General features: G+C 44.0%; 1 protein-coding gene across 1 annotated transcript; it reads left to right on the plus strand.

Annotated features, from left to right (window-relative positions):
- Positions 1–1,536: 1,536 nt before the first annotated feature.
- On the plus strand, positions 1,537–23,722 carry MIS18A (MIS18 kinetochore protein A). The gene is made up of 5 exons (XM_060234326.1): positions 1,537–1,997; positions 6,329–6,395; positions 18,350–18,472; positions 22,855–22,948; positions 23,395–23,722. The coding sequence occupies exons 1-5, from the start codon at positions 1,802–1,804 to the stop codon at positions 23,473–23,475; spliced, it is 561 nt and encodes a 186-aa protein (XP_060090309.1). The 5' UTR covers positions 1,537–1,801; the 3' UTR covers positions 23,476–23,722.
- Positions 23,723–24,381: the final 659 nt, after the last annotated feature.

Raw genomic sequence — 24,381 nt, forward strand, 5'->3', positions numbered from 1 at the left:
CTCTTCTATAATCTCTCTCTCTCTCTCGGCTTGGCTTCGCGAACGAAGATTTAAGAAGGGTGCAATAGTCCACGTTTGCTGCATGACGTCCTGCTTTGCAGAGGCTGCCAAGCTATTCGGCCTAGAAGTTAGTCTGAAGAAGACAGAAGTTCTCCACCAGCCTGCACCCCAGGAAGATTATCACCCTCTTCTATAATACAGTACTATAAAAGAGACTTAAGAAAACAACATACACCCAAAAGATGAAACAAAATATTCACAATAAGTAACCAGCAGCACAATCAGGTGTGGTGTAAAGATTAAAGAGGTGGATTAGGTCTGAGGGAGGCTCAGGATTGTTATCTCTGCTCACCATGAAACTCACTGGGCAACCTTGGGCCAATCATTCTCTCTCAGCCCATCATATTTTACATGGTGGTTGTGTGGGCATAAAATGGATGACTGGATTATCATATACACCACTTTAGGCTTCTTCAAAGAAAAATAAAAGAGTAATAAATACTGAAGTGCTTAAAAGGACAGACTTTTTAAGGAGCTTCAGTAATCCCAAAGCCCTGAATACAAGGTATAGGAGTGCATATAAATGCATCCATATACAATGAATTCCCCTGTGCCTGTCCACATTCAGAATAACCATTAGCAAAGAGTTTAAGAACCTACTAACTGCATGTGTGAGGGCAGAGTTTGTAGCTGCTGGGAGTCTGTCTGCATGTACATTCCTTATGTTATGCTGATCACATATAAGCATCGGTCAAAACTATCAGGTATCATCCCTCTGACAAGAACTTTTAATTCCTAAAATGAAATATTGCCTACCTCTGATCTAAGGGGCTGCAGAAATAAGAGCTAAACTGTATTGTTTTAAATGTATGCAACATCCCCTAGTACTTTTCATAGTTAGTGTTCACAGATTTTTTTTTTAAGTGTGTGTGTGTAGAAGTGCATGTGACAGACTAAAACTTAACCACAGTCCTTTCACAAATCGGCTCAACAGTCCAATCCTATGAGGGTTAACTCTAGGGTTGCCAATCCCCAGGTGGGGGCAGGGGATCCCCCGGTTTGGAGACCCTCCCCCTGCTTCAGGGTCATCAGAAAGTGGGGGGAGGGGAGGGAAATGTCTGCTGGGAACTCTATTATTCCCTATGGAGATTTATTCTCATAGAAAATCATGGAGAATTGATCTGTGGGTATCTGGCGGGGGTGTTTTTTGGGGTAGAGGCACCAAATTTTCAGTATAGCATCTAGTGCCTCTCCCCAAAATACCCCCCAAGTTTCAAAAAGATTGGACCAGGGGGTCCAATTCTGAGCCCCAAAAGAAGATGCCCCTATCCTTCATTATTTCCTATGGAAGGAAGGAATTGAAAAGGTGTGCTGTCCCTTTAAATGTGATGGCCAGAACTCCCTTTGGAGTTCAATTATGCTTGTCACAGCCTTGATCTTGGCTCCACCCCTAATGTCTCCTGGCTCCACCCCCAAAGTCTCCTGGCTCCACCTCCAAAGTCCCCAGATATTTCTTGAATTGGATTTGGCAACCCTAATTAACTCAGAACTCACTCCCTTGTAAGGAAGCATCTCTAAAGTGTGGTTTTAAGGCTCGGCCAGCGCTACAGAGGTTCCCATACCAACCTAGGAGGAACTGACAGGCGAAGCACTGAGAGCTACAACGCAGGCGCCAAACCCCTTCTACTGAAAACAGAGAGAGAGAGCGTTTATTTGCGTCCTAGAGCGTTGTCGTCTCGCGTTACATTCAGATACCGTCACGGAGGAGGGGCAGAGCTGTGCGCGGGCAGCTTGAAGCAGAATGGCCGCTCCACCGGCAGAGGAGGCTGTCTGGCTGCTGGGCCTCTCCCCTGGTAGTCCCGAAAGCAGGGGACAAGAAAGTCCTAGGTCGGAGGAGCTGCCCATGGTGTTCTTGTGCGCTGGGTGCAGACGGCCGGTGGGAGACACACTCAGCTTGGAGGCCAGCGACAAGGACACCGGCTGCGTCCTGCTGAAGAGTGAGCCATCCAAAGCGCGCGGACGGCTTGCTTGCTTCATGTGCAGCTTGCGCTCATTTGTGCTCCTTCTTCAACTGTTGTTTCCCTACCTTCTCGCCGCTCCTTTTCCCTCCCGCGCCTCTTAAATTTAAAAAGCAGCCCGTGATTTGTGTGGATACTGTTTGTCCTTCGGTGGGGCTACTATAGCCTTCCTTCTTAAAGGTTCGGTTTTAGTAATTAAAGCTTCACTAAAAGTAAGGCTCCATGACGGAATGGAAAGCTAATAAAGAAGCAACACTTTTGGCGGTTTTGTGTGCAAACACAAGTTTACTTGGGTGAGGTGGTTCACAGGTTAAATGGGTCATTGTCCTTGTTGACTGCTACTTGATTGTGTGTAAAATGTATTGTTGAGATTTGCAAATTGTTTTGCAATATGCATTAACACTAAGATGCAGTGGATACCGCAAATGGCTAAGTTCAGCTGCTGTCTGTACCTGAGCATTCGCTGTTGTGGCTGCCACTTTTCAGAGCAGTTTGGATGAGGTGGCCAGAAAGACTCCCACATCTGTCGTTCTGCAGAATGTGTAAGATATAATTGTAGAGAGCATTTTTCTAAAGGGAATTGAGCTGCAGTTCAAAAGAATACTTTTATGGACATATGATGTAGTTTATTTATTAGGGTTGCCACTCTCCAGGTGGGTTCTGGAGTGTTGTTTTATGTATCCATAGGTATTGAGTTTAATGAAATGTTCCGGCAACATGGAGATCACCTGATTTTACAACTGATCTCTTGCTGGCAGAGATCAGCTTCCCTGGAGAAAATGGCTGCTTTGAAGGGTGGACTCTGGCATTGTACCATGCTGAGGCCCCTGCCCTCCCCGAACCCCACCCTCTCTTGGATCCACCCCCAAAGTCTCCAGGTATTATCCAACACAGACCTGGCAACCCTAATTGGACACCACTTTATGCTGTTTTGTATGTATAGTCTTGTTCTTATTGTGTTGCATTTTAGCTTCTAAAATCCAGTTTTTGCCGTTCATATGATATGCCATCTTTTATGTTGCTTTTATTGCATTTTTAATATAATCCAGTCTTAAAATTTTGTAATTATCCTTTAAAAGGTGGAGTATTAATATTAGTGACATATAGGGACAGTATTTGCCTAGTTTCTTAAAAAAATCTTGTGCTAAGAGAAAAGGGAGAGTAAGATTTTTATGCAACCAGTTTTTTTTCCTATTTGAAAAAGCCCCAATAATGATAGGGATTTATTTTAGGACTAGGAGCAAGGCCCGTTGTGAAGAAAAATACAACAGGCTCTAGAAGGAGACTCTGGGAGTGCCTGCCACCCTTGCTGTCTTCCCACCCAAGTGAAGGCATTGACTCCTCCCTCTCACCTCATGGGGAGCTAATCTCTTCCATCTAGAGAGCAGTTGTAAATCTGAGTGATCTCCAGGGCCTACCCAGAAGAAAATGGCATTGTACCTGTCTGCATCATTCTCCTCTCCCCCCCCCATGTGATCTGAACAACAACCCTGCAAGGCAGGTTAGGCTGGAAGTCTATGTCTGGTCCAAAATCACCCAATCAGCTTCCACAGCAAGAACCTGGGTCTAGCAGACCCACTCTGAAGCCCTAAATTGTACATCCTCCTCAAACTCCACCACAGAATCTCCAGGAATTTCCCACCAATCTGGAAAGGTATCACTAAGGCCTCTAGGTGAGTATTCTCCACCCCAGCCTGGCTGTCTTCCCACCCACCTAAATGAAGGCATTCACTCCAGCCCCTGCACCTCAAGGGGAGCTGATCTCTGCCATCTATCTGGAGACCAGTTGTAATTCTAAATGATCTCCAGCCCTCACCTGGAGATTGGCAACAGTGGTTCCCCATGAGGAAAGACCTTTCCCTCAGAGGCCTGTAGTGATCCTTTAGGAATTTCCCATCAACCTGGAAAAGTACCACTAAAGGTCTCTGGGCGAGTGCCCCCCCCCCCCGGCCTGGCTGTCTTCCCATCCACTTAAGTAAGGGCATTAATTCTCCTCCCCACCTCAAGGGAAACTGATCTCTGCCATGTATCTGGATAGCAGTTGTAATTCTGAGAGATCTCCAGCTCTCACCTGGAGATTGGCAACAATGGTTCCCTAGGAGAAAAGGCTTTTCCCTCAGAGATGATCCTTTAGGAATTTCCCAGCAACTTGGAAAGGTACCACTAAAGGCCTCTGGGAGAGTGCCCCCCAGCCTCTTCCTACCCACCCATGTGAAGGCATTAATTTCCCCCCATCTCAAGGGGAACTGATCTCTGCCATCTGGATGTTCCTGACCTGGAGTTGCCAACCCTGCAGTCTCTAAGGCAAAGGACAGTCTTTCTTCACAGTGTGTGTGTGTGTGGGGGGGGGGGGGAGAACCAAAGCAGCTGACGTAATTCTACTCATTTCTCTCCCCGCTTTGATCTGAACAACCACCCCGTGAGGCTTCCCTATCTCCTTAGACAAACATCTTGGGGTGATGCTGAGGGGAGGAGGAGGGAGTGAGGGAGTGAAAGACAGTAAAGGTGGGACTGCCATGCCCTCTGAGGCAGTGCCAGGCTCCCTGGCTATTGCAGTGGCCTTCTGAGGCTGTGTGTGCTGGGAGGGCATCTGTGTGGGCTGTTGATAGGGCATTTTGTAAGGGTGCAGGAGCTCTGCATCCCTTTCTCAAACTGATTGACAGAGAAGATCTAAGAGATGTGGCTGTCTCTGAGGTAAGACTGCTTCTGGCAGTTTGTTCTACATTCCTGGGCCTGAGTAGGTGGGGCAGGGAAGTCAGCCAACAGGATGCCAGAGACACTAACTGACATGAGATGGACAAATTGTTTGTTCTCAAAATATTAGCGAATGGCCTTCCTCGGTTAGGCCCTGGCAATAAGAGAATTATTACTATAAATGACCTTCTGCTGAGTCATCATCCTACTGATTTCCTCAAATATGAATTCAAAGTACATGATTATATAACTCCATGTATAACAGTGCTCCTTGCAATTGGCAGTCTATTCAGCAATAAGGGAAAGAATTAGCTTAAATGTAATGTAGCTTTATTTGTGTATACCACCTAAATCTGTTTTAAGGAAATTTTCCTGTTCTTAGTTTCTTCCAAATTGAATTCTGAGCTCCTTTAGGAATTTTAAAACTTCCCATTTTATTTAACAATAATTTTAAAAGTATCCATTTCCTTCCCTCCCTTTCAGGACCAGTCTACATGTTTTTTGAGGGGGGCAGAATTTAAAAAATGATGTCCCCTTATGGGCCATTCTATCTTATGGTCCCATAGAATACAACGGACTCCATACCCAATTTGGTGCCCCCCCCCCGTTGAGGCCCGGGGCAAGCACCTCCCCTCCCCAGATTCGGCCCTGCTCCCTTTCCCACCTAGGATATCAACAACCTGGAGAGGGGAAAATGCTGTTGTCTCCTTAATAGAGGCTTGGTGGGATGTTGTTTATTAGGTGATGTTATTTACCTGCGTGTCATAAAAAGCTTCATTTACCCATCTCCACACGTTCTCTACTATATGGACAACACTTTTTTTCCTCCATTCTGTTGGCAGCTCCGGTCCTTCTCCATATTGTTGCATGTTTATATCACTAGGAAACTAACAAGTGTTATGACAGTGGTATAAATATATTGTCTTATATGTTTGGTTTCTCATTAAGAATTTTTATGTTAAGATTTCTTGCCAGAGTTGAGGCAGCATAAAAATAAGAAATTTGTCATATTTAGAGGATAAGCCCTTGTGCTGTTTCTCGACTATAGTATGAGCTATTCAGTTAGATTAGCGAGCCCTGTGGTGCAGAGTGGTAAAGCTGCAGTACTGCAGTTGGAGCCCTCTGCTCATGACCTGAGTTCAATCCCAGCGGAAGTTGGTTCAGGTAGCCGGCTCCAGGTCAACTCAGCCTTTCATCCTTCCGAGGTCAGTAAAATGAGTACCCAGCTTGCTGGGGGGAAAGTGTAAATGACTGGGGAAGGCAGTGGCAAACCACCCCGTAAAAAGTCTGCTGTGAAAACGTTGTGAAAGAAACGTCATCCCAGAGTCGAAAACGACTGGTGCTTGCACAGGGGATTACCTTTACCTTTATTCAGTTAGATTAAGAGAATGTAGAGTCCACTCTGAAATTGGTGGGATATCAGCAGTGTTTGAGCTGATACAGATTAACTCATATAATTTTTCTGTCTTGCAATACCTTTCTGTTGGCAGCACCTTTCTATTGGCAGTTCATAGCAATGTTTGGACTGGGCATATTATGATCTATATATGTTTCATTTTGCTGGCTCATAAAATAATAATTTTGCTGTTCTTCATTGTTGGTCTCCCCCATTTCAGGTGTTACTCTCAACGTTTCAGTGGATAAAGAGCAAAGACTTTCAAGACAGCCAGGTGAACATGGCTGGTAAGGAATATAATATCCAAGTGTTAATTAGATGTTTGGGGAGCCAATTCATACTTTTTATTTATTTATTTATTTATATTTAGACTTATATCCCGCCCTTCTCACCGAAGTGTCTCAGGGCGGCTCACAACATTATAATTTACATAGGTTTGGTTTAAAAACATTTACAAATAAGTTAAAACCATAATTAATAACAAAATAAAAATAAGAATAAAGCAGCGGTCTATAGATGCATTTTTGTTCCATCCAGAAGATGTTCTCCTTGTCAGTTAGATGTTATAGGCCTGCCGGAAGAGGGCTGTCTTACAGGCCCTGCGGAACTGCCCTAGGTCCCGCAGGGCCCGCACCTCCTCCGGCAGCTGGTTCCACCAGTAAGGTGCCGTTATTGAGAAGGCCCGATCCCTGGTGGCTTTTAGACGGGCCTCCTTTGGCCCGGGGATTACCAGCAGGTTTTGTGAACCCGATCGTAGTACTCTCTGGGGAACGTGTGGGGAGAGACGGTCCCTAAGGTAGGCAGGTCCTAGGCCATATAGGGCTTTAAAGGTGATGACCAACACCTTGTACTGGACTCGGAATATTACTGGCAGCCAGTGCAGGTCCCGGAGCCCCGACCGTATGTGCTCCCATCTTGGGAGCCCTAATAGTAGCCGGGCAGCGGCGTTCTGCACTAGCTGCAGTTTCCGGGTCCGGCACAAGGGTAGCCCCATGTAGAGGGCATTACAGTAGTCCAACCTCGAGGTGACCGTAGCGTGGATCACTGTTGCTAGGTCGTCGCGTTCCAGGAAGGGGGCCAATTGCCTCGCCCGCCTAAGATGAAAAAATGCGGACTTGGCAGTGGCTGCTATCTGAGCCTCCATCGTCAGTGAAGGCTCCAATAGTACCCCCAAGCTCTTGACCCTGCTCGCTGCTATCAACGGTGCGCCGTCAAAAACCGGCAGGGGGATCTCCCTTCCCAGGCCGCAACGACCCAAGCAAAGGACCTCTGTCTTCGCCGGATTCAGCTTCAGCCCGCTCAGCCTAAGCCACCTAGCCACTGCCTGTAGCGCCCGGTCCAGATTTTCTGGGGCGCAGGCGGGCCGGCCGTCCATGAGCAGATAGAGCTGGGTGTCATCAGCATATTGATGACAACCCAGCCCATACCTTCGGGCAATCTGGGCAAGGGGGCGCATATAGATGTTGAATAACATCGGGGAAAGTACCGCCCCTTGAGGCACTCCGCAATCAAGCGTGTGTCTCTGGGACAGTTCCTCCCCAATCGCCACCCTTTGTCCCCGACCCTCAAGGAAAGAGGAAAGCCATTGCAAGGCCAACCCTTGGATCCCTACGTCGGCAAGGCGGCACGCCAGGAGCCGATGGTCGACCATATCGAACGCTACCGATAGGTCTAACAACATCAGCACCGCTGAGCCGCCTTGATCCAGATCCAGATTTTTAGAACAGACCTTTACTGTGGTTTAAAATAACCATGTAACAAAGATTCTGTTATTTAGTACAAAGAAGATGATGAAGTCAGTGTTATATGTTTATAATATTGGATATATTAAAAATGTATTTTTTCAGTCCATTTTCTCTGATTAAGATAGTTAGCTTTCAAGTGTCTAGAAGAGGGGTGGCCAAACTGTGGCTCGGGAACCACATGTGGCTCTTTCACACATATTATGTGGCTCTCAAAGCCCCCACTACCCCACTGGCCAGCTTGGAGAAGTCATTTGTCTCTTTTAATCACTTGGTCAAGCCAACTGGTGGATTAGAAAATGCATTTAAAATTGTTTTCTTTCCACCTCTTCCTCCCCCAATCTTCCTTCCTTCCTTTCTTCCTTCCAACATCTGACATTCATGTCTTGCAGCTCTCAAACATCTGATGTTTATTCTATGTGGCTCTTACATTAAGCAAAGTTGGCCACCCCTGAAGATATGTCTTTGTTTTAAAAAGTTTTTATTGAAAGATAGAATAACAGATGACAGAAAAATAAAAAAGCAAGAGGATAAGCTAAATAAAGGAGGCTTCCAGTTTTTTCTGCAACATTTTTTTCTCTTACTCAGGTTGCAAAGAAAAGCTCTCTTTTTTCTGTTGTCTAAATTTTCTCTTATTCACCAAAAGTATCAAGTCATTTTTCTATAAGGGGTTTTTGTAAGGGGTTTCCAATCAGCAATAAACATGCTTATTGTCCTTTGTCTAATAAGTGAAATAAGTTTAGCCATCCCTGCAAATTCCAGCATTTTCACCCACCATTCCTCTATTGTAGGCAATGTCAGCCTCTTCCACTTTCCACAAATAATATTCTTGCTGCTATTGCCATATATAAGAACAAAGTGACTTCTTTCTAGCTGTTTATTAACCCCCCCCCAAAAAAAAAAGATTCCGGTTTTAGTGAAATATTAATCTGTAAAATCTTTTGAATTAAAAGTGTAATTCTTTGAATTTATTTATTTATTTATTACTTTCCATTTGTATCCCGCCCTCTCCGCAAGCAGACTCAGGGCGGCTTACAACATCATAAAAACAATCGATCCAATAAAACATATAAAACCATAATTTACATATATCAACTTTAAAACCATTCTATAGCGCTATTTCAGTCCAGTATAGGCGGTATTGACTTCTCGACTATGATCGCCAGCATTCTGTAGGATGTCCAGTGGCAGCCCTTTTTCAATCAAACCGCAAAAGCCTGTTTAAACATTTCGGTCTTACAGGCCCTGCGGAATGCAGACAAATCCCGCAGGGCCCTTATAGCTTCTGGGAGGGTGTTCCAAAGTTCTGGTGCTGCCACCGAAAAAGCCTTGGATCTCGTTATACATAGCCTGGCTTCTTTTGGGCCAGGGGCAGACAACAGATTTTTTGTCCCTGATCGCAGTGCTCTCTGGGGGATATATGGGGAAAGGCGGTCCCGTAGATAGGCAGGTCCCTGACCATAGAGGGCTTTAAAGGTTAATACCAACACCTTGAAGCGAACTCGGAACACAACAGGCAACCAGTGCAAGCTCTCTCAGCACTGGCTGAATGTGCTCTTGTCGCAGCAGCCCCATTAACAGCCGTGCCGCAGCGTTCTGCACTAGTTGTAGTCTCCGGGTTAGTGTCAAGGGTAGCACCATGTAGAGAGCATTACAGTGATCTATTCTTGAGGTGACCGTAGCATGGATTACCGTCGCTAAGTCATTGCGCTCCAAGTAAGGGGCCAGCTGCCACGCTTGCCGAAGATGAAAAAAGGCAGATCTAACAGTGGCTGCCACCTGAGCCTCCATTGTAAGGGAGGACTCAAGAAGCACGCCTAAGCTCTTGACCTTAGGGACCGGTATCAGTGGTACCCCGTCAAGGGCCGGCAGCTGGATCTCTCTCCCCGGACCGCCCCGACCCAGGTAGAGAACCTCCGTCTTCGTCGGATTCAATTTCAGCCGACTCAGTCTGAGCGAAGAAGCCACGGCTTGTAATGCCAGGTCTAGGTTTTCCAGGGTACAGTCAGACTGGCCACCCATCAATAGATAGAGCTGGGTGTCATCCGCATATTGATGGCAACCCAGTCCGTACCTCCTGACAATCTGGGCAAGGGGGCGCATATAGATATTAAATAGCATCGGGGATAGGACCGCTCCCTGCGGCACCCCACAACTAAGAGAGTGCCTCTGGGATGCTTCCTCCCCTATCACTACCCTTTGTCCCCGATCTTGGAGAAAGGAGGTCAGCCACTGTAAGGCAGATCCCTGAATCCCCACATCGGCAAGGCGGCTAGTCAGTAGCTGATGGTCAACCGTGTCAAAAGCGGCTGACAGATCTAATAATAACAGCACTGCTGAGCCGCCCTGATCCAGATGTCACATAAGGTCATCTATGAGATCGACCAGAACTGTCTCCGTCCCGTGACTTAGCCGGAAGCCGAACTGGAATGGATCCAGTGCGGAAGTGTCCTCCAGGAATCCCTGCAGCTGAATCGCCACCGCCCGCTCTATGACCTTACCCAGAAAGGGAAGGTTTGACACCGGCCGATAGTTCGCCAATATGGCTGGGTCTGCTGATGGTTTTTTTAAGAGGGGACAGACCACTGCCTCTTTAAGAGGTGTGGGAAAGATCCCTTCAGTCAGGGACCTGTTGATAATGTCCTGTAGTGGTTCACGCAGCCACGTTTGGCTAGCCTTTATAAGCCAAGACGGGCACGGATCTAACCTACAGGTCGTAGGGCGCACAGCTGCAAGGATCCTGTCGACTTCCTCCAGACTGAGTGGACCGAAGGAGTCCAGAATTGGACCAGAAGACGTGCTCGGTGCCCCAAGTTCATCTACTGTATTCATTATGGTGGGTAAGTCGTGTCGGAGCGACAATACCTTATCTGCGAAAAAGCTCGCAAAAGCCTCACAGCCTATTTCCAATTCTCTATTATTTTGTTTGCCCTGCGGCAGTTCTGTTAATGACCGAATTATACTAAACAATTGTGCTGGGCGCGAGGTCGCAGATGCGATTCTGGACGCAAAGTGATCCTTCTTTGCAATCCGAATAGCCATCTCATAGGTCCTCATAAATGACCTATATGATGTTCTCGTAGCTTCGTCACAAGCGTGGCGCCATTGTCTCTCTAGTTGTCTTAATCGTCGCTTCATTGATCGCAGCTCCGGGGTATACCACGGAGCGGATCGTGATTGAGGATGAAGAGGACGTCGGGGAGCGATTTCGTCGATGGCCTTGGAGAGCCGGTTATTCCAGGTCTCCACTAGCTCATCCAACGAGTCGCCGGTGGGCCAAGGATCCCGTATAGCCATTTGAAGCCGCAACGGGTCCATCTGACTATGCGGGCGAGCCAAAATCTGCTCACCGCCTAAACGGGACAGGGGTGGCATGTCCACACGGGCCTTCAGGGCCTGGTGGTCAGACCATGGCACTGCCTCGGCTGATATCTGACCCACTGCTACTCCCGCCGCAAAGATCAGGTCTAGTGTGTGTCCAGCCTGATGCGTGGGCGCTGTTACATATTGGGAAAGTCCTAGTGCTGCCATGGAAAGCACTAGGTCCGTCGCACGAGTGGAAGCTGCGTCCTCAGCATGGACATTGAAGTCACCCAAGACTATAAGGTGCTCCAATGCCCAGCCTGCTACAGCCTCCATCAGGGACGGCAGGGCACTGGCTGGTGCGTTAGGCGGATGGTACACCAGCCAGATTGCCAGACTTTCCCCAACGTCCCACACCAGGCCCACACACTCCACGCCCTTGATCTCTGGTGGCGGAAGTATCCTGAAGGAGCAATCCTCCCGTATGAAGAAGGCCACCCCTCCCCCCCCCGCCCGCTACTCCGGGCCTGGTGAAGGACGGAGAACCCAGGAGGGCAACTGTCTCCCCCTCCCGCACCCAGGTTTCCATCACGCAAGCCAGGTCCATGCCCTGCCTGGTGAAAAATTCTTGCAGGACTGAGGTTTTATTATTTTATGGACCTGGCGTTGCACATTACCAGGGACGGAGGCGAGTGTCTCCACTTGGCCCTCCCACTTGCCATCCTTGGGATGGGACACAGGCTGGAAGGGGAGCGAGCCCTCTTGTGTCTCGTACTCCTTCCGTTCACACTCTGCATCCTGTAATACAGTGTTTCCCATTTGCAGGGTCATGACCCGGTACCGGGCCACGGAAGCCTCACTACCGGGTCACAAGAAAAGCCAAAGCTAGCCCCAACCCCAGCAAAGCTACCCCGCCCCATCTCTGTGTTGTGCAGAGAGGAGCTGGGCTGCCTCTCCTTCCTTCTCCCGCGCTCCCAGTGTTTGAGAGAAAAGCTCACATCCACTGGCACTTTAGACCTATGAAGTGTTCTTCAAGGTATGAGCTTTCATGTGCCTTGCAGTATGTTCTTTTGTGGAGATTTCCCCAGGAGGCCTGGGTGGCAAAGAAGGGTGTGTGTGTTTTTTTCAGCTGGGAGGGGCGGGGAGTGGGCATTTCAGTAGCTATTTTTTTTAATCAAACGACCCCTGGGCAGAATTTTTGCTGGCTGGGGTCATCTGATGGTGAGGAAGGCTTTTCTTTCTTTCTTTCTTTCTTTCTTTCTTTCTTTCTTTCTTTCTTTCTTTCTTTCTTTCTTTCTTTCTTTCTTTCTTTCTTTCTTTCTTTCTTTCTTTCTTTCTTTCTTTCTTTCTTTCTTTCTTTCTTTCTTTCTTTCTTTCTTTCCCTGCAAGTGATGCTCTGTCTGTATTCTTGGTGCTGGTGGGGGGGAGCAACAGTGGGAGGGCTTCTAGTGCCCTGGCCCCACTGGTGGACATTCTGATGCTTTTTGGGCATTATATGAGGGAATTTTCAACTGGATAGTCCACTGGCCTGATCCAACATGGCTCCTCTTATGTTCCTTTCCTTTCCTTTCCTTTCCTTTCCTTTCCTTTCCTTTCCTTTCCTTTCCTTTCCTTTCCTTTTCTTTCCTTTCCTTTCCTTTCCTTTCCTTTCCTTTCCTTTCCTTTCCTTTCCTTTCCTTTCCTTTCCTTTCCTCCTCCCCTTCCCCTTTCCCCTTTCCCCTCCCCCTCCCCCTTCCCCCTCCCCCTCCCTCCCCTTCCCTTCCTCTCTTTGCTTCCATTTTTACTGGATGAAACTTTTCTGTTCATCATACTGTTGTTGCAGACATAGGAGCTCTGCCAATGAAAAGTTGGCACCCCCAGTTGTAGCCAGGTGGCCTTCTATGAGATTTCTGTGTGAGTGAGTGAGAGTAAGAGGTGTGGGGCAGAAAGAGATTATTGGAGATTACTGCGGTATATCTCAACAGCACAGGAAGAGATGGTACTATGAACTTGGCTCCATTTACTGGTCCTGCTTTTAACAGCTTTCTGACACCAAAATTAAACTCCTCCTGTAGATATTAAAAAGGATGAAAGTAGTTCACTGGGTAAGTATCTGCACAACAGGGAGCTTTTAAAGGCATGGGAAGCACAGCCAGTAAAAAGCTGCAAGCCCCTCATAAATATCCTTTTTGGGGTAACTGCAGAAAAGCTTGTATGAACTTCATATAACTTGAAATTAATTCATTAATTGCAGTACAATTCTCTGCTACCTTTCACAGCAATTTCCCAGTGACCAAAGAAAAGTATGAAAAATAGCTGTCAAAAGATTTTCTTGAAACCAAGCAAGCTTGGTTGTAGCTTGAGGCAGGGTTCCAGTAGTAATAGCTGAAGGAAGGGCCTACTAAATGTGTCAACATATTTTGAGGTAGAGCAACTGCCAGGGCCCAGTGTGGGTGGTACAAAGTGCTGGCATTCCTGATGGCAATGGCAACAGAACTCCCAACTGCATACATTGGCCAGTGCTGTTGAGAAAGGGATGTGTAGGTGGTGCAAGCAATTGAACATGGGCATTAGGAGTGCTTGCAAGCTGGAGAAGAATACACAAACAGATAGGTGCATGCAGGTGTGGGGGTGAAAAGAGAGGACCGCCCACTTTCCACCCCCATTTTGGCTCAGTATGAGTTTCAGAGAGATTTTTCTGAAAATGAATTTACTTCCAAAGAAGAGACAGGTTTGGGGGAGAGCCCTGGAGGTGACATCACAGGAAAAGGTGGAGTTTTGGTTCAGTGTGACCCAGAAGTGACATCACTTGGTCCTTGACACCACAGGAAATGACATAATTCCTGGCTCCACCCCCGAATTTTAGTGAGCCACAAAGGAGAAGTGTAAAAATAATCGGGCCACGGGAAAGAAAAGTATGGGAAACCCTGCTGTAATATCTTATATTTAACTCTTGCTTTTTTCCTTGCCATACAAGTCAAGATATATATTTCTGCCATTGTTTAAATGGCATCTCTGTTGCCAAAACAGGAATTGTCTGAAACAAAAATAACATTCAAGGAAAAACATTCATCTTGATCACAGATATTCTCCCCCAAAAGTGACAATTTACCTTTGTCCCATCTTAACAAACCTTTTTAAATTTCTTTCCAGGTCTTAACATAATTATTTTGAAATATCGTACTAATAATATTTTACAAGGTGATACCCAACTATTTTATCTTTTTTAAATTTTAAAAATGTGTTTTGTTTATAGATATTGTTTGGTCTTGTTAACATTTTAGTTTTCTCTTTATTGACCTTAAAGCCTGCTGCTGCAACAGATTCTTTCAATTTGGCCATTAAAGTTTAAATTGGCTTTAGAGGATCATCCAAGATCAGCACCAAGAAATCTGCAAAAACTCTTAACTTAGAAGACTTTTTTGATCTTTACAGCTCCAATTCTTTCAGCTTGTCTTATATCTGTATTCAGCATCTCAAAAAAAAGAATAAAAGAGGTGACAGTGCATAACCGTGTCTTGTTCCTATTTGTATCTTACATGGTTCAGTCAAGTCTCCATTGATAATTATTTGTGTTGTCTGAAAGGTATAAATTGATTTTACCCATTTTATAAACTTTTCCCCAAAATCAATATCCTCGAAGACTTTAAACAAAAAGTCCAGTTCAAATTGTCAGATGCCTTCTCTGTATCTAAGATCAATGCAGCTTGTTTTTCATTATGTTTTTCCAAATATTCCAAAATGCCCACTACAGTTCTCACAGTATCCCTCAATTGTCTTTGGTAAAAACAAAACAAAAACACTGATCATCAAGAATAAATTTTTAAGTCTTCCAGCTAATATCATTGTTAACAACTTGTAATCATTATTCAATAATTATACTGATCTATAATTTCTTGTCAAAGTTGGGTCATGTCCATCTTTAGATATTAATGTTATATGTCTTCCCATGTCCCCAGCATTTTTCCTCCCTGTAGGATAGAATTCATTGTATTTTGTAAAGGTTGTAAAAGTTCATCCTCAAAGCACTTGTAGAGAAGGCTATCAGGTCACGGGCCTCTCCTGGTTTAATCTTTTTTATGGCTTCCACCACTTCTCTGTCGTTTGAGTGAGCAGATTTGTGACTGCCTAGTCTTACCACCACCAGTCCACATAAGTCACCAACAGTCCACGTAGATGAGTTGCTATAGTAAGACACAGTCCAACAATACTGTATGTACTTAACTGTATACAGGTTTATTTACATATATACAGACTCTCCATCAAAGTGCTCCGCCAGACAATCATATAGAGTAGTAGGGGTAGTTATGTACAGCATAGCCTTACTTATATACAAATACAATTAGTCACTGTACCAATGAGCTTCCAGTGCTGAGTCATTCTGCACTCATCACCTTATTGTCTCATCCACCTGGTTAGAATCAGTTCTTACTTGGCAGAGCGTTGCTAGAATACTGATCTATTATGACATTAGCTGTCAGATCAGCATGCTTCAATTGCCTCATGCCTTACTGAGTATGTCATATGCTAACATTCTCTTACTTTCTCTAGGTCAATCCATAATTTGTCTTTGTTCTTCTGTAATCCTGGGTACATTTTGTTTTCTAATATATTCATCTGTTTTCCCTCAATGGGGTATCATAGCCCTTATATAAAAAAACCCTGGTAAAATGTTTTTGTATAGCCAAAATATCTGTTAGTACAACATCTCCCTCTTCTATTTCAGTATTATTTTCTTTTCCCTTTTCACAATGTATAAGCCAACCATTTCTCTGGTTTATTTGCAAATTTAGAGTTTATTGGTTTTACACAATTCAGTTTTATTTCCGTTTCTTTTATCGTTAGCATAGATAACCGTTGCTGTAAAGTCTTAATCTGTTGAGAGATATTTATATTTCTTGGAGAGTTCTTTAATTCTTTTCTTTTTATCTCATCCAAAATATTTTGTGTTTTTTTTCTTGCCTCTTTCCCTTGTTGGACATTATGCTGTATTAGATAACCTCTAATAAAGGCTCATCAGTGCCCTTATTTAAGCTAATTCCAAAAAATATCTTTAACTTCTTTTTGCCGTCTTAGACAATTACTTCATTTTGTAACAATGCTTCACTTAATCTCCATCTAGAAGTACTGGGTTTTCTTTTATGAACCATAGTAACTAGGTTATGATCTGAAAAGGTCTTCGGTAGGATCTCTACTTTAGAGATCTTGGTAGCTACGTCTCTTGATGTCAAAATCATTCCTTGAAAAAAATCTGTCATTCTGAATAATATGTATATGTATCTTAGAAGATGTGTCTTTGGATGCTATACATGTGCATTTTTTAAATCTTAGGGAATTTTGTTTTATATTTTAGCATTCATTTAAATGTTTGCCAAATGCATATTAGGGCTGAATATTTTGCGTTTTACTTGGAAGTATTTTTGAAGGAATAAAATGTTTAAAGGGAGTATTTTGGAGTGTTATAGGACTAAACTGAGCAAAAAAGTTTTTGTTGAATGAGATCTTGTCCCTTCTGCATGTTGAAAGAAGAGTGCAAAAGGAGCTCTGTTATAAATCATATTGTGACCCTCATATCTCCTTCAGATGTAGTGCCTATTGGCCTCATGTGCTGTAATATATCCAGCTATTGCTGGTAAGCAAAGGCCCTCCTATGCCATACTTTACATACCTATAGTGTCCAAGCCTCTGGGAACACCCCCAGTATTGCTTTCACAGGACCTGTGCACCCACTGGTTGTTTGGTTTCTCTTTAGGAATTTTTATGTTAAAACAATCTTGCCAGAGTTGATGCAGAATAAAAATAAGAAATTCTTCATTTTTAGAGCCCTTGTGTTGTTTCATGACTATAGTATAAGAAAGAGGTGGCCAAACTTGCTTAACATAAGAGCCAAATAAAATAAACATCAGATGTTCAAGAGCCACAAGACATGAAAGAAGGATGGAAGGAAGGGAAATAGTTGGGGTAGGGAGGAGGGAGAAAGAGGTGGAAATAAAGCAACTTTAACTTTAAATGCATTCTTCAAGCTGCTGACTGGCTTGGAGAAGTGATTTAAAGAGAGAAATGTCTTCTTCAAACTGGCTGATGGGGCAATGGGGGCTTCAAGAGCCACGCAATATGTGTGAAAGAGCCACATATGGCTCCCGAGCCACAGTTTGACCACTCCTGGGATAAGATATTCAAACGATAAATCTGCTTAGCATTTATGGAACACTTAAATATATTCAAAGAACTCCTTTGCATATTAGGCTGCTATTGAAGAGCCTACTGTAAGTTCTTGGATGATAGACTACATCAGGGGTGTGTGGCCTAATATGCAAAGAAGTTCTTGCTACAAAAAAAAGCCCTGACATGCACTATTCAGTAATCTTTTCAACTGTCTCATATGGTAGATCAGGAGTATTCGTTAACTGATGGGGTGAAGGGATGTGGAATCTTAAAAAGTGGCTTGACAAAAGCCACTTCATGGCTGAAGCAAAAATGGAAGGGTACCTGAATTAAAAATTCAGCCTCTTAGCCTAGTTTCCTAACCTAGTTCCCTATGGAGTCTTGTAAATGAGTAGGTTTTAGCTTATCAGCAAGCAGTGTAGATGTTGCGATGCATCCTGCACAGTGTTAGCACTGACAGTGCAGGCCTATAATGGGAAGGGAAGGTTTATAGTACATGCTGCAAGGAACACTCACTCTCCATAACTTAAGTTCAAAACCCCTGAATTAATCTTGAGCCTTTTAAAGTCACGTCACAGATTTTAAGAGCTAATTGGGAAAGAGCTCTTTGAGGCAGAATGGAGCTGAGTGCTGTACATAACTGAAGTCGACTAACGTCCACTCCAGCACAAATCTCATCTGTTTCAGTGGGGTTTTCGTGATGCTGTATGTGAGTATGCAACCTTGAGTATGCAACCTTTGAGTATATGTGTATATATATATATATCCCTGTACACAGGACATATGTGCATTTCAGATTCAGAATTTATTTACTGCTTCATTAAGTCATTAGTGTTTGAAAAGGAAGTTGTTTTGAAAGGATAAAATATATAGAAACTATTCTCTACTGTACCTATTCTGTGCAGTTTCTTTTATTTGTACAGAAAGTAGTATGTAAACTTGAAGAGTAGAAGTTGGTCATATTATGTAAAGCTAGTTGTTGAAAATGTTAAGAGCTAATTAGCAAAGTTAAATATATGTTAACTAAGTTGTTTAAATATTTTGCTTTACAGCTTGCTTGAAACCTTGTTTTGCTCCGGGTGCAAAATGACCCTTGGAAGCATCTATAGATGCACCCCAAGACATCTTGATTATAAAAGAGATTTATTTTGTTTAAATATTGATACTCTTGAAAGGTAAGAGAAATAGTAAGCCTGATAAATTTTCTTATTAGATTTGGTGATTTAAATATTTTGAACCCTGAACAGTTGTCCCCAAACTTCAAACTGTTTCTTTTATACAAAGAATTTGATGGGAGAGCATTAGACTTTGTGCTTTTTTCCAAGACCTTTACAAGTCCAATGCATAGTTAGCCGCATTATGTCAGAACTGGCACTTATTCTCACTGACATGCCAGCAGTTAGCAAGAGAATTGCCACAGTTCCTCCTCTGAAGAGCATAAGAGCCGTGCTGGATCAGACCAGTGGTCCATCTGGTCTAGCATACTGTCTCACACCAACCAGTTCCTCTGGACAGCCAACGACAGGGAATAGAGGCCAAGGCATTCTGCTGACACGTGGAAGTTCCCTTTACTTACCACGTCTACTAGCCACTGATAGACTTATCCTCCATTTATCTGTCTAATCTCCTTTTAAAGCTGTCTATGCCTGTGTCTTTTTAAAGTTGCCTATGCCACTACGTCTTCTGGCAACAAATTCCACATTTTAATCTCTTGTTGTGTAAAGAAGTATTTCCTTTTTGTCCATTCTAAATGTACTCTCCATTAGCTTCATTCATGCGCTTGAGTTCTAGTATTTTGGGAGAGGGAGAAAAAATTCTCTTTATCAACTCTGCCCATCCCATGTATAATTTTATACACCTCAATCAAGTCCTCCTTAGTCACCTCTTCTAGACTGAAAAGTCACAGACTCTCCAGCCTTTCCTCATAGGGGAGGTGCTCCAGCCCTCTAATAGTCTTGGTTGCCCTATTCTGTACTTTTTTCAGCTCTGTGATGTCCTTTGTGAGATATGGTGACCAGAACTGTGCACATTATTCCAAATGAAGCTGCACCACAGATCTATATGGGACATTATAATATCAGCCATTCTTAATAACCCCTAACATAGAGTTTGCCTTTTTTCACTGCCACAGCGTGACAGGTTGACAGTTTCATTGAGTTATCTACTACAACCCCAAGATTTCCCCCTTCTCAGTGTCAACAAGATCAGAACTATACTTGAAGTTGGGAATTTTTGTCTCAGTGTACACACTTGACATAGAACTTCATTTGTTACATGGTTGCCCACTCAGCCAATTTGTAGAGATCCTCCTGGAGCTCTTCCCAATCATCCTTGGTTTTCACCACCCTGTATAATTTTTTGTCATCTGCAGACTTGGCCACTACATTACTCACTTCTAGTTCCAGATAGTTTATGATCAAATTAAATAGTACTGGCCCCAATACTGATCTTTATGGGACTTCACTTCTTACTTACTTCCATTGTGAGAACTCCTTTGCTTCCTGTCAATTTAGTCAGTTTCTAATTTGTAAGAGAAACTATCTCTTATCCTATGACTGCTAAGTCTTTGGTGAGGTATCTTTTCAAAAGTCTTTTGAAAGTCCAAGTATATAACATTTACTGGGTCACCATTGTCTACATATGTTCACTTTCTCAAAGAACTCCAAAAGATTGGTGAGGCAGGACTTCCCTTTGCAGAACCCATGCTAATTTATTCGCAACAGGCTTTGTTTCTCTCTGTGCCTAATAATTTTATCTTTAAGTACCATTTCTACTAAATTGCCTGGGACAGATGTTAGACTGACTGTCTTATAATTTCTTGATTCCCTCTGGATGCCATTTTATAAATGGGTGTAACATTTGCTACTTTCCAGTCTTAAGATACAGTGACTGAATTTAATGATAGGTTATATATACAGATTAGTAGATCAAGTATCTCATATTTGAGTTCCCTAAGGACTCTTGGGTACCATCAGGACCTGGAGATCTATCATTTTTTAATTTCCCCAATAGGTCTAGAATTTCATCTCTGGTCACCTCAATTTTGACTCAGTTCTTCAGACTTCCTTCCTGAAAATAGTAGCTGTGGCATGGGTACATGCCCCGCACTTTTCACAGTGAACAAAGATGCAAAAAAAATAATTGAACTTCTCTGATATCTTCCCATTTTCCTTTAGCAATCCCTTTGTTTTTTGGTTATCCAAAGGCCAAACTGCTTCTCTGGCTCGTTTCTTGCTGTGGAGTAAAGAAAAGTTTATTGTTTATCATGGTGTTTTTAGCAACTTGCCCCTTAAATTCTCTTTTTCCATTCCTATTTATTAACTTGCATTTCATTTGCCACAGCCTGTGGACTCTTCTGTTTAATTTTTTGGGGCAGACCTTCCACTTTTTAAAAGAAGTATTTTTGCCTTATAGTTTCCTTAACCTGAGTTGTTAACCATGCAAGCATTCTTTCAGACTTTTCAGTGCCTTTCCTACCCAGGGGAATGCATTATAGTGTGGTTTTAAATAGCTTCTAGGTATCCTCTAGGGTAGGGGTCCCCAGGCCGCGGACTGGTACCGGTCCGTGGCTGTTCAGCAACCAGGCCATATAGGATGTGAGCGGCGGGCAAGCAGCACAGCTGGATCTAGGAGTGGGGAAGAGATCTCTGTGCCGATCGGATGAACCTCTGAGCCCAGCTGCCTTGCCTGGCTCCTTTTCCCCCTTTCCAGGAGTCAGGCAGGCACTGGAACCTCTGGCGGCCAGGAGCAGGCATGGAGATTACTCAACTTGCTGAGCTGCTTCGGTATGCACTGCCCTGTGCGCATGCAAGAAGGATACTTAGGGGCGGGGGCAGCAGTGAGACTGTGCAGAGAGCACACGAGAGTGAGCATGTGGTGTCTCTGTGCCTGCCACCTTCCTCTCTTACTGCACACTGCTTGCTTCCTTCCTACTCCTTCAGGCAGGCTTCATGCTCTGCTTCTTCCTCTGACGTGCAAGACCACTGGGATGGTACCCGACTGGTAAGCAGGGATAGTGCCTGCGCAGTTCAAAGGTGGATGAGAGCAAGTGAGCCAGCATCTGAGGGTGCTCAGAGCCTCAAGGTCTTGCTGTGCGCTGCTTCAGCACTGCTGCCTGGGAGCTCCTCTTTTCCCGACCTGCCTCCCTTGTGGCTCCCGCTTCACTCTCAGCACCAAATTGCTTCTCGCAGCAACTTTGCTGTGCAGAGAAGAGTCTGTCCAATCTGAGGGGATGGGTCTGAGGAGGGGATGCTTCAGCTGAGCAAACAACTCAAGAATGAAGTGGGCAGCGGCTCCTCCTTGCCCAGCCACTGCCCGGGACTCGCATGGCAATTTGTTCAAGTTTCTTTCCAGGCAGGACTCTACAGATCCCAGAATCCCCATTAAGTGCAGGAACTTTCTCTGTCGGGGGGAGGGGGGAAGCTGTGCTCTGGGCATGTATCATCCCAAACCATTCCCACCCTCCCATGAAACCAGTCCCTTCCATTATCTTCCATGAAACCAGTCCCTGGTCCCAAAAGGTTGGGGACCACTGCTCTAGGGGTTTGACTCTCTTGTGTTTTTCTTTCAGCTTCCTCTCAACTATTCCCCTTATATTTGTAAAGTTCTTTCTTTTGATATCAAATGTTACAGTTCTGGATTTTAGGGGTAACTTTCCACTGACCTGAATGCTGAACTTAAATAGCACTGTGGTCACTATTTCCAATTGGTACAACAACATTTATGTCTCTGACCCATGCTCAGAACCAAGTCCAAAGATCACTACCCCCTATGGTTGGCTCTGTGACCAACTGTTCCAGTGCACAGTTGTTTATGATGTCTAGGAATCTCATTTGTACAGAATGTCTCAAGCACATGTTTACCCAGTCAATGTGAAGGTAGATGAACTCTCCCAGATTCAACATTATTTGCTTTATTCACCTCCCTTTTTTCCTTCTCTATCTGATAATATACCCCTATTTTTAAGTAATCCTTAGGGCCCTAGTATTTCCACCCAAATCACTTCTGTTGGGGAGATCATTCTCCTAATGTTTTGCGACTTCATTGGTTCTAGGTGCTCTTTGATGTATAATGCAACACCTCCCCCAACTTGTCCTTCTTTGTCCTGCCTATAGAGCTTATACCCAGGTATGACTGTATTCCATAGATTTTCTCCATTCCATTCCACTGTTTCCGAGATTACCACTATATCTAAATTTAGTGTCAATGTTCTTGCTGTGTGGCAATTTTATATGCATTGTCCTATTAATATTAATTCTAGGCATGATGCTTATAGAGTTCTGCTTGCCATACACCTACTGGAAATCCCCCAATAGTCCAGTCCATACAATGATTGCTCTGCCTTCTCCAATGGAGGTTCATCCAGGCAAACTCTCTGCCTATAGGACAGACCCTCAGGGTTTGCAAAAAATTATGTCAGACAATCCAACTTGTAAAGAGTGTGTCCTACTTTCATAACTACTTGCTGATAAATCATCTTTTACTTGATACATTTTCAAGCTTATGGCTCTTGTTGAGTACTAGCCATCACACTACTTATAACTGTTCATTTTTCAAGTTATACTTTAGGATCCTCGAAACAGAAAGCTAACATTAATGAAGAACTTCTCACTCTTGAAAATCGAGCTGGTTTAGAAGAGTCAATAGAGAGGGTAAGAAGATTACTCTGTGTTCACATGCTGCTGTTTTTCAGACTGGAATAAGTGAGGTCCTCCTTTGGGTAAAAGATGGACATATCTCTGTTCCCCTGGGTATGCTTGTGTTCAAGACTAATAATGACTTAATCTAATAGAAGTGGTACTATGCTAAATATCCTAAATCCTAGCATGTGTCTACTGAACTCTAGCTAGTGTTTTCAGCCTTTGCCAGTATCATTCATGTGTTAGGCATGGATAAGGAGTATGGGACTCTTCTACCCCCTATTATGTGATAACCACTGTCTTCTGACCATATTGTTAACATCTTGAAGGGGCAGGAAGACTCTAAACACAGAAACAGTTACATGACCTTGCAGTTTATACATGGGGTTCTAGACCAGGGACTTGGGTCTTACATATGAGCTAATGTAAATTATTTCTTTTTAAATTTTGCTTAACAGGCAGAAACAATATTGAAAGCACTGGAGCAGCGATTATCAGCAGTTGAATCAAGTTATGTATCTCTGTATAATATGGGTTGAAATATGAACATTCTTAATCTACATTTGTATACACTTATTGGCTCTTGGAAATGTGTTGTATCATTACAAAAGATTTGTTGCTAAAACCTGTCATATCCTGAAGAGAAAAATGTACGGGTTTTTTTTTGGGGGGGGGGGCGGTGCTCAGTTCAATGAAGTTAGATTCATGGGGATCCTGTTTGTTTCTTCGCAGGTTATCTTTTACGGTTTTCTAAACATTTTAAATAAAGGTCATATTGATACTCTATCACTATTTATTTTTTGCTTTATGTACCTACTGACTGTATTTCTGCTAAACTGTGCTTGGATGTGCTGGTGCACTAATTTTTAGTTTGTAGCACACAGATTTTTGCCTGAGCCCAGGATAATGAAATTCTCTCCTGCTTGCTTTGTTCTCTGGGACTGCTGCTGCTGTCTCCATCAATCATGCAGGAGTGATACAAAGCCAAGCCTCCCTTCCCTCCATTGGCTGAGGTCATCTCCTTCTCCTCCTGCTGCTGGGAGGAGGGAAGGGAAAAAGAGAGAGAGCACCTACACGTGAGATAACAAAGCTGGATTCCCATGGCACCCTATAAGACCAAGGTTTATTTGAGCTATAAGCTTTTGTGTGCCCATACACTTCTTCAGAGGGAGGGAGGATTCCAGAAAGATCAGCTAAGTGTTACAGCATTTTGTTCCAGATCCAAGTCTTTGGCACGTGCCTGCCTTGGAGTGGGGAAAAGCACACACATTGCCTCTTACAACCAGAGGATTGCATCAAATTATCAACCTGCACAGGGGAAGAGGCTTGGCTGAAGCAATGGCGTTCCCTTCCAACCCCTTTCTCAAACTTATTGCACCCCCTTAGAGACCATCCCCCCTTTGGTGGAAGGGCCTGATATCTGTTGTATTTCTCAATACAGGGGC

The sequence above is a fragment of the Heteronotia binoei genome, chromosome 3 (genome assembly GCF_032191835.1).
Source record: "Heteronotia binoei isolate CCM8104 ecotype False Entrance Well chromosome 3, APGP_CSIRO_Hbin_v1, whole genome shotgun sequence".
NCBI classification, from domain to species: domain Eukaryota; kingdom Metazoa; phylum Chordata; class Lepidosauria; order Squamata; family Gekkonidae; genus Heteronotia; species Heteronotia binoei.